General features: G+C 36.7%; 1 protein-coding gene across 1 annotated transcript; it reads left to right on the top strand.

The window, feature by feature from the left end:
* Positions 1 to 422: 422 nt before the first annotated feature.
* On the top strand, positions 423 to 3,399 carry odd (odd skipped). The gene is made up of 2 exons (XM_018541221.1): positions 423 to 1,006; positions 3,054 to 3,399. Exons 1-2 carry the CDS (start codon positions 423 to 425, stop codon positions 3,397 to 3,399), a joined length of 930 nt encoding a protein of 309 aa, XP_018396723.1.
* Positions 3,400 to 11,818: the final 8,419 nt, after the last annotated feature.

Here is an 11,818-nt window from a genome sequence, read left to right as displayed (position 1 = left end):
GGATGGGTAGCGTCGCGACGCCCCGCGGGGTCACCCCAACCCGGAAGCTCCGCCCCTGTGGAAGTCGGGCCGCCAACCGGCGTATCCAGCGTACGAGACACGGTAGGAGGAGCCACCGTGTCGTCGTCGTTGGCGCCAGGTAAACGGCGATCCTCTCTGGGCTCGGTCGCGCCGATACTCGGCCGTTTAGTATCGCGCCGACTCTCGAGTAAATATCTTCTTGTTCCTTTTTTTTTCCGGAGTCCCTTCCTCTCCCTCTCGCTGCTCCACGACTGCGCTCGCTTTCGTCACTGCACGCTTTCGTTCCCAATTCGAGACGAATGTGGGTCTCGCGAACGAGGCGTCGATCGCCCACGATCGATCATTCTTGAAGTGAAGGTCGCACTTAATTTTCACGTCAATCGGTTTTGTTTTGCCTTCTGATGCTCGGGGGTGCGGAGAGGACACAGATGGAGACGAAAACGGAGCCGCTGACGCCACCGCAAACGCCGCCGACGATCGACAGATCGATGCATCAGCATCAGCAGCAACATCCACCGCAACATCATCAGCAGCAACAGCAGCAGCAACATGTAGTTTTTTCAACCTCGAAATGGGCCAAATCGAACTTCCTCAACGGCAGATACATCCAGCAGCACCATCCGCAACATGTTCAGCCAACGCACAGTGCTAGCAACTATCAGACCACCCTCATCAGTAACTGGTTGAAAGACGCGGCCCTGTTAACGTTTAGGGGTTGCTGCCCCCAACGTCCTTATCTGTACTATCAGGGTCATCCGGGCACCATGTTTCCGGTACCGCCGCCGCCGCAACCTCCGTCGTTTCTCGCTCGTAGATCGACGGGTCAGAGGCCCAAGAAACAATTCATCTGCAAGTTCTGCAATCGACAGTTCACCAAAAGCTACAACCTGCTGATTCATGAAAGGACGCACACCGACGAGCGACCGTATTCGTGTGACATATGTGGAAAGGCTTTCCGCAGGCAGGATCATCTGAGGGATCATCGGTAAGTATTCACTTCGAAAGTACACCCTTCGATTCTGACAGTCTGTTAATGATAAACATATGTTATATGTCTACGTGGCACAAAATTATATCGTTTATGATATGAAATGAAAGTTGCAGAATAATTTCTAACCAGAAGATAATAAAAAGAACAGTGTGGTTTTAATATGATAATGGTAATAATATAACTTGGTGACTTAAATTTTATGGTAATAATGCTGCAACAGTGAACTTGGATACAAATTTTAATCTTAATTTAACTGATTCTTCTATGATTATTTAAATTGAAAGTAAGTAAAAATATATCAAAATTTGTAGTACAAAATTTTAAAACAAGAGTACGTCGAGTTAAAATGATGCAAAATTTATAGGACTTATCACAATAATTAAAATATAATACAATAATTAATGGATACACTGAAGAAATAAATCTCATTGTTGTTTAAAAGTATTTTTAAACAAATTTTTAACTATTCGTGGAAATATCCTTGAAAAATTAAATGTGAAAGTTTTTCCTTGGAATGCCTCCAAGTAATTAGCTAGTCTATTGTATTTGAACGTCTATTCTTTAATTTTTCGTACATATTATCCTTGACACGTTAAATATATTTGTGAAATCTTTTACGATCCTTTTTGTGACCTTCAGTATTAGGAGATTCAGTATCAGGAGAAAAAATATTAGGAGACACGATAGTGTCTCGACATCAATTTATATGATGTTAGACAAAGCATGATACAAAATATTTTATGGCAATTGCTTTTATTGATAAATAAACATTGGTAGTTAAAAGTTTGAACTTTCCACTAAATAACGTGACTTTCGTGTTTACCGTATTTTTATGTACACAGAGTATTGCAAAAACTGCAATAATATAATTGGGAAATATTTTTTTATCGTAATCGATCATTATTCCTCGAGGGTCAGCGTAAAGCTTTATTGTACTGATTCGTTTATCTAGACTGATATAATTTTCAGTTTATTTATTTCACCATATAGCGCCGTTAGAGTAGATTAAATAATTTTTTATAAAACTAGCACACTCGCCTGCGGCTCATCTACCGATTAGTATTATTATTATCATAACGTGTAGTATTGGAATGTTATTTTTTATAATGTAAAAAGCACTACACGTATATATTATAGTATTAATAGTAGTTATATATTTTAGTAGTAGTATGTATATAATGTTCGGAAATATTTATTTCGAACAAAACGCTTCAAATTTTTCTTAAATCTTTCTAACTATATACATAATTGTCCTCACAATCAGTATGATTACGCAGGAATCCAAAACAAAGCCAAGAGATATATTAACACATATTATCTAAGCATCAATTGATGCTTAGAATATAATATATTATAGTAATCCATCATTCTCTAATAAGAGTTACAATATGATTTCGGTAATTTTGGTAACTACGTAATTGTATGTAAAATTTTCATTAAAAATTTAAAAACAAATTTTACGCAAAAAATTTCATTTGTGTTTTGCTTACAAAAATTACGCACGAGAACATCGATGTCGATCATATAGTTATCGTTATCAATGCTTCATATCAACCGTATTCTTGTAAAAACAAGAAACATCAATTCGCTTTTATCATTAATTTATTATTGATGACGGAGGAGCCAAGTATAATTATTCATATATCGGTTGGAAGGAGAAGAAAGCGTTGATATTTATTGAAAAGAAAGCAAAGATTATATCAAACATAAAAGAGATCAATTTACAAGATAAAAAAAATAACTGTAATATTTATCAAATTATTTTTTATCAGAATATGTCCCGCAGAATATAAACTAACAGTGTAACACCAGACACATCATATTACATTAATATTATAATTTTTTATTCAACAATATAATTGTAATATAATACAACTGTATATAACGGTTACATTGTTGGATATTGTAACGTTGATATACTGTTACTGTTTGCGTGTTCTGTAGACTGTGGACGTATAATTTATTAATGAAAAAATAGATAATAAAAGAAGAGATCGCTAGTTCGGGTAGAGCCATGGCTGACGAATGTTTTGCATTTTAGATATATACACAGCAAGGAGAAGCCGTTCAAATGCAACGAGTGCGGCAAAGGGTTTTGCCAAAGTAGGACTCTAGCAGTTCATAAAGTCATGCATATGGAGGAGTCACCGCACAAGTGCACGGTATGCGGCCGGAGCTTCAATCAGAGGAGCAACCTGAAGACACATCTTCTTACGCACGCGGACGTTCCGCAGGATCTCAGGATCGAGACTTCGGTGGCGTCGGACTCGAGGATCATGTCATCAGAGGTTAGACAAATAGCAGAGCGGGTGAGCGGTCTTCTACCAATGCCGAAGAGCACTACGCACAAGCTCGGCTTCACTATAGAGGATATTATGAGACGTTAGAGACGTTACAATCTCTTTTAATTTAATTTTGACCTGCGTGCATTTCACTCTTGCGTTTGCTTTGTATTATAGTTTCTCATTTTCCTCGTATTATAAGGTCTACGAATTTAGATTAATAAATATTATTATTATTATAGTACTATACACATTATTATACGCTTTGATTATACACTTTATTATTAATTATATATTTTTATTTGTGTGCGCTCTTCTAGCACCAACTGGATTGGTTTCAAGAGTGTCGAGAAAAATTGCTGGTAATAATTTTTTATTTTTAATATGGACATCACCAATGGCCGAATTTAGTTGCAACTTAACTGTTTTTTCTATTGATGCTCCCGCCTTCCCTCTTCCCCTATGCCGCTCGCAATTTTAACGAGATGTTACTAACTATTAAGATATGCGATATTCTGCCTCAAAAGTAATAAAGACGTGGTCTGTTCACATTGCTTGAAATCTCTTGAAAAATGTTGAATGCAAAAGTGCAAACAACGTAAACAGATCTACAACCGTAACTTCCGTAAGTGTCAAGCCGTTGTTGACATTTTTTCTTTTCAAATAAATGTTAATAATTGAAAAACTAAATTTTCTGTTGTTAATTATATATATTTTTATAAAAACTTGTAATAATTATACTTTACTTAAAATTTATAGAATTATATATTTATAATTGTAATTATAACATTTACTACGACTATTTCTGAGACAGAACGTCGCAGATCTTTTTATAGGTGCATGTTAAACGCGAACAGTATGGGAAAGAAAGCATCAACGTGAAAACTATTTCGAAAGTTACAACCAATTCGGTCAATAGACCGACAATAGTTTTATATAATTATGCAAAATAATCGCTAATTTATATTTCAATATTATAAGAAAGCAAAAAGTCGGTTAAACTTCAATTAATTTCAATTGAAGTTTATGGATCTTTTTGCTTATATTGTTAGCTCTGGAAACGTAATAATCGAATAGTTATTATATCACTTTTGATTACTTACTATTAGTCATAGTTCATTTTATCACACGTATATTCTTTTCTATCTCTTCTTTAGTAAATTCGAAATACATACTTAAACCTCATTTGTATGATAGATCAGCATTCTCAAGACTCTGAAATTAATTCAAAATGAAAGAAACGCAACTGCAGTATAACACTGTGTTTATAAACAGCAAAATTACAACTTTGAACTCTAAACGAATGCAAATTACAATGAAATAGCTACTATTGACGTTAATAATGACATAAAACTAGCAAGGATAGACTTGAGGTTTTATGCAATATCGCAATAATATTTTAAATAGAGACGTTGCAGACTGCTATCAAGTACAATTAAAAGATATTAACTTGATATAATTTGCACTTAAGAGTCTGTTATGTCTAGTCAGAGAGTTGAAATTTTTCGAAAATTATCTTCCTCATATATCTATCTTATTTTCCTACAGTAAATTATGTGAACAAGATTGTTTCAAAAGAATTATTGTTGATACGCATTAATGTAAATTTTTTATTTTAACACATGAATGGAGTAAATAGGTTTGTTAAAGCATCGAAAAAATTAACTAAATGTAGATATAAGAATAACTTTGTTGGACTATTAAAATAATTATATAGGACGCTCAAGTATGATGAGCAATATTGCAAGAAATTTTGACATTCTAGCAACCATCTTGAGTGTCCTACTTATGGTCTTAATGATTCAATAAAATTATTTTTAGATCTATATTTAGCTAAATTTTTTAACACTTTAGCATAATTGTTTCTTTCATGTGCAAGAAAGAGATTTTATTTGATTATGTGCACGCAGATTTTCATGTATATTCTTCTCTTTGTAAATATGCTTTGAAAAATATTTAAATTATATCGTAGAAATCTATGATTAATATTATTGATATGATCATATTTATATTATATTTTAAATATATAGATAATATTGTATTTATATTATATATCTCTTAGACATAAAATTAATTATATATATCTTACATATTTATATCAAATATTTATGCTATTATGTTTAGGAGTAATTCTTGTGAATATTCAGCGAATCTTTTGATTCTTATAAGAATTATGTATGCGTTTACATGAGTAATGTCCCACGAATATCTTCAATCTTTTATGTGTGTTGAAAGTGTGATAAGACATCTGACAAAAATGACATTATGAGACATTTTTATTATAAAACAACAGATATTTAAAATGCTTGTGACAAATGGGACAGCCTGTATATGTTTATAGAAATATGTTACATTATTAGATGCTATATACTTCTAGTTCACACGAAAACAGTATTCGCTGCACGTCGAGTCGAACTTTCATCGCTCATTTCAATTATTTTTTTTTTCTTTAATTTTACGATGCTGGTGGTATACATTTTACTTTCCTTAGCTCCCTTCTTAGATATCGGTACAGAGTCACGTATCATGGAACAAAATCAGAACAAGATGGTGCAATTTTTTAAACATAGTACAATTCTGAACGAAATTAAATTTGAATTCATTTTTTAAAATTCAAGTCTGATAGGCCCACTCACTGTGTGAAGGGTACTGAATTAATAGTACAAACAATAGTACAAAAATATCAAACTTGAACTTTAAAAATTAAATTCTTAATTCGTTCAAAATTGTACCTTGTTCGAAATATTGCCGTCTCATCATATAACGATCGTTGTCAGTCCAAGAATACTCTCGATCTCCGATGTTTGTCAACATAATTTATTCTCATCGTGTATCAGAAGAAATCTGAGGTCTTCAACGACTCGTAAGCGTCGCACGAAATTTTAATTAGGAACCATGAATTGGCGGACGAGAATGAGAATGTTTGAGGATAAACGTAATGTGTTCGTAAGTTACATAAATCGAGATATTTATGTGACTTACGTATCTATTTTACAAAATTCCGTAAATAATTCGTGTCATATATATTACTGTTGGATGCATCGTGACATTAGAAACAAAGAACGCGAGTGAGAGATTTAATTGCGCGTAAAGTGCAATTATGTCGTACGATTAGAGAGTGCCGTTTCTAAAGTTTTATCGGATCTAAAAAGCATACGGTACCCAATTCTTAAAGTGCACTCTCGATTCGGTCACGAGGCGTCGAGATAATTAATTGTTCCTCGACGAGACAACGATCTATGTCGAGAGGATGCAACGTTACCGTGTTTGTTGTGTATATCGACGGTGTTAATCGAGTCTCCCCGGTCGTTAGATATCTCCGTTTCCCGTAAAATTAGAAATTTAGATCAGATAAGGGCGAGAGAAGGGAGTAGAAGAAGGACATTTCCTAGCCAGTTAGCCCGGTTAGCCGCCACCTTTCCTTTCAATGCCACTGGCGACCCGCGAACGGTCCCACAGATTTCTTTTTCTTTTAATCTAGGAAAAGATACTAGTATTATACGGTAGACCACCCACGTCTTTCACGTATACAGGGTGTATACAAAATTTTTACAATTTTTCTTATACATTCACACATATATATTTAAATTTTTCAATAAAGGTCAGTTTTTTCGACATATCTGTTTAATTAGGAAAATTTGATAGATTACCGGTCTTAATATCGAATATTGTTTAATAATTAGTTTTTTCATAAATTTTTTATAGATATAAATTGATATTTAATATATTAATGTTATATAAAACATTTTTTAACAGAAATTAAAATTAAAATATTTCTCAGCAAAACACCAACTAACAATAACATAACTCGCGATTATTTCCTATTGAACAATATAATTACAATACAACACATGTTATATGTAACAGTTACATTGTTGAGTAGGAAATTTTAATTAACAATTATGCTACTGTTGGTGTTACGAGAGTCAAAAATATGTAATCGCAATAATATTTGATTAAATTCTAGCTAAAGTATCGTATTAAATTCGTTAAGATAATTATAAGAATTAAGACACTTGACACACCCTGTATGTTTTAATTCTTCCTTTCTGAATTTCATTTAACGCGCGTGTTTCCCAGTTTCGACTCGCACGTTGAGTTACCACTAACTTAAGATCGTTGTAAATATTTATATTCGTGTAGATAGTCTGTAGGTGTAAACTGTCTTCTTCTGTCGTGTAGTTTCGTCGTTCTTCGGTCCGATGAAGTCGCTTGTGCTCTTATCGGCGCGCTGAATGTATAAAAGCGCATTTAAGCGACTTGGAATATTATCGGACTCTGCGCGGTTATCTGTTATTGTACGATCATACCAAATAGAATGAGAGGAACAAGGGAATACCTCACGCTAGTCGATCGTAATGTATATTTAAATGTTGTTGTTATTCATTGAAAATAAAAATTATTCCAAACGAAATGGCTCGTTAACGTTAGCGACGGTCCTATTATAGTTAAAAAAATCTTTTATTTTGTAGTTCTAATTGAATCTAATCTAGTATAATTAAATTTTAGGATTTATATATATAATTTTACTTTTTTAATTATGCGACTTGATACAGAATGTATGTGTTTTCATTATAAATCGTACAAATGTTAAACTTGTTTATGTAATTCGCATACCGCTCTAATTAAAGACCTGTAGAGTAATTGCGTATGACTTGTTCAGAGAGAGGGAGAGAGAGAATGTATTCAACGTATCCAGGTTTAATTCAATCTCGCAAGAGTAAACAAAAAGTAGTTCCCTCAGCGATCCCTTTTCGACGCAAGTCGTTATATGGATCCACGGGAACGAGGCTAACCATCATTCCCGACTTTCCCGACAATAGCCGGCAGTTAACGCGCTTGCCGGTCAGTTAGTACTGTTTAACTTTAATTAATTCCCGCACCTTCCACGGACAATAAAGCGTGATGAAAGCACCGTGCAAACAAGACGTTGCGTCTCTCCCTTTTGCTCCTTCATCATCGAGCTAATTTCGAACCTTGTCATCACGTTGTTTGTTCGTTTTCTGCTTATAGACGTGTCGATAACCCGCCTTTTCCACGTATAGTTTTAAATTAAATTAGCGGGTTCAATATTGACAAATCCGGTGCAATAAAACACATAACACGATAGCGATTGCTTTTGTTGAGTTTGTATATGATTTACGTTGATTATAAACAATATTATATTGTTTTTAACTTCCACAGAAATTCTTGAATTTATAATAACTTTTTTTATCGCCGCTTATGATAACAATATTTATTTATTTTTTGTTAATAATCGTGTATAAAGAGAGTCTTTAATTCTCCCATCTTCTTTACAAGATGTTGCTTCTTTCAATTTTTCAACAAAATTATCGAATGTGCTTCGAAATTTCAATAAACCGCACTAATTGTCTGTCTGTATAATTTTAGGATTCGAAAGTCTAATCACGTCGACATGAAATGTGAACAATCGCGCACTCCCGTAATCGTCGATAAGGTTGTTCGAAGAGATACAAAGAACCGATACATTTCAGAAGTAAATAGCCAAAGGAACGTAAGGTAGAGAAGGTGGAATTGAAAAGAGACGGAGTGTGGAAATGAATTTTGCAAGAGAAGGAAGACGAATGGAGGACCGTCCGGCTGTTGTATCCTTCACCGTTTCCCCTGGGGGGACGATTTAATTACAATAATCACAATGTTACGGTTCCTGGTATTCTGTCCAGAGCGCAGCGACTTGTCCCACGGAAGAGAGGCTAATCGTTTTCCTAAATCGAGGATACTATTTCGCACAGCTCCCCGATGCTATTTTATGGTATCGTGGGCGATCCTTTTTCATTCCGTCTAATAAAAACAGGACGATGTTGCTCTGTTCAGATATCGATCTCTCTGCAACCCTATTCTTTTTTTTCTCCAAAAATACTTGTTACTTCAATTTCATTTTCCGAGAAGTCGAAACATATTTACGGATTATTTTTTGTAATACATATCACAATGATCTGATTGTGTTTTGAATAATAATTGTAATCTTCCATTTTACGTTAGATTTTTCTTTTACATATCACATTCTTATTACAATCTTTCCGTTACATAAAAGATATAACATTACGAAATATTTCATAGCGATAGAGAAAGCGCGTTTCGTCTGTTAACATTTGTGCGTATATATTGCGTGAATATATTTTTATAGATTTTATCGTAGGTATTTTTATTGGTATATTATATGAATTAGATATTATGTAGTTGATAATACATAAGTGTATTTTCTGTTCTGTAAGTAGAATGAAAGAAGTAAGAGAGGCGGACATGGTGCGGCGTGTGAAACGGGCGAAAGCACGAGATGAATTCGAGGTAGCGAGTTCGCAAGCGACTTCGCAATTGTGGGAGTTAGCACCATGGAATGTCATGAAATCCTCCCCCTCCCTCCCTCCCCCTCTCTTTCCAGGTCCACCTTTGAAGCTCTAAAACGTTAACCACAGATTACCCGGTGGATTAGATCGCTCAGTCGGGCGAGGCCTCGAGCTACGATTGCAGGGCAAAAAGAGGACGGGGAGAAGGAAGAGAAGCTGCCACGGTCCCCTCACGGTGTGCTCCGCGTGTACCCTCTTATTAGGGCGTGAGCCTTATCTAAGGGTCACAGGGCCCCGGCGACCTCGTGGGTCCCACAGGGACCACGAGAGGTTCGTCCAGAATTCCAGGAGTTGTTGCGACCGCTACGCACAAGCCACAGACAAGCGGCGGGGCACCGCGTGAGTCTTCTTTCAGGCTTCTGAACACTAATTTCGGTCACCTTTAGATAATGATGATGAGGATGAACCGTGAAGTAATTACCAGCGAGAAAGGGAAAGGAGCGAAATATTGGTTTCGCAGATCGGTCGAAAGTTAGGCGAGTGTCGTGAGAAATCGGAAGATATTAAAGTTGCGCGATAGAGAAATTACGAATTTAATTCACCTAACGTGTATTTATCGAGCTTACATGTATATGTATATTTAAGTGATTAACATTCTTGCAAAAATCTTCGTCTCGATGCTTTGCCGCTTACATTTTTCCACCTTTGCCCAACGTAATTATTTATCGGCGAATGTTTTATATTAAATTATTTACTTATATATACTGTATGATTTTATAATACATTTCTCGCATCTATATAAGTAATGAGGTATATTTAATACTTAAAAAATAACGTGCACATGTGGCTATATAACGCGAGAATGTGTTTAATATTATAGAAATGTGCGCTACCTGAGACTCATTGTCAAATAAGTGCGGATGAATGCAGTGTGAATGTGTAAATTCCACGAAGCGCTGAGTAATGTAGGAAATAAAATATACATATACAATTTTATACGTGCATAATGAGATAAAATTAATCTACATATAATATATATTCGTATATAATATATTTATATATAATATATGGTTTGCGGATACTCTCTGCTTTCTACGTAATTTCAGCACACGTAAGTATAATACAGTCCTCTTTTCGCGGCCGTCGTGTCGAGAGGGAAGGATTAAAAAGTCGAGCGATAAATTTTCGGAAAATTAAGAACTCCGCTGCCGGCCGGGAGAAATACCGGTACGGATAACGTTGAGGAAGAAATGCGTATAGGAGCTGACCCGGCCGCCGCGGGCCCAGGGCCTGTGGTTAGGGCGGTACGGCGACCGTTCTTTTTTCAGGCCCCGACGATTAGGTAAACTGTCTACCCAGCACGGCGCGCGGTGTGTGCCTACATTGTCGGAACTCACTCCCCGGCTATGCTATTAGTTAGTAGTATAGTTTAAACTCGGGACATCGCGCGCCGAATCGCGCTGGACCGCGTCACGTCGCCGCGCCGCGCCGCGCCGCGCCGTATAGAGGATGGGAGGAGGACGAAAAGTCAGAAGAATTGGGAGCGGAGTCGACTCCACCCTTTTAAACGTCGCTAATTTGCGACAGACTCCGTCGGCGTCACAATCCTCGAACCTCTCGTGGCAAAAAACAACGACGGAAGTGGGAAAACAGGCCAGCAGCGCGGCGGCGGGGCCTTACCGGCGCACCATTTGGCTCTACCGAAATAAAGGGTCTCGGACTCCCGGATTCCTTTGGCGATAATCGATCGTCTACCCTGCTCCCCCTTTACCGTTCCAAGATGCTTCCCGCGCCCATCGAAATCGCTCTCATTTTCTCCGCTCCTCGTGCAATTCCTTTTTTTTTCTTTCCAACGACGATAAGAAGGGTGGAAGAAAGAAAGGAAGAGGGCGGCCCCCGTGTTTCTTATTCTCACCCTTGAAAATACGGCCGGTACCGATACACGGTCCATTATCGACGGTGCAGCATGCGTCAGCCCGACGTAGTTTCTCACACAGTTTGCTCTCCCAAAGTCGTCGCCTGTGTCACCCGCGCGCGGATGCAAACGGGCACCCCACCTTCCTCGAATACCGTAGCTGCCTTCCGATTGGCGCGTTCGGCCCTTTGTATTTAGCGGCTGCCGACAAGTGGCATCCACCAGCTGCTACCCTCTAACGGAGAGCCTCGCAATGAGCTGTTATCTTTGAACTTTACATAGAAGGCTTGCATTCTGATAA

Source organism: Cyphomyrmex costatus, unplaced genomic scaffold (assembly GCF_001594065.2).
Source record: "Cyphomyrmex costatus isolate MS0001 unplaced genomic scaffold, Ccosl1.0 scaffold28, whole genome shotgun sequence".
In the NCBI taxonomy this organism is placed as follows: domain Eukaryota; kingdom Metazoa; phylum Arthropoda; class Insecta; order Hymenoptera; family Formicidae; genus Cyphomyrmex; species Cyphomyrmex costatus.
This window is presented reverse-complemented; position numbering and strand designations above follow the sequence as displayed.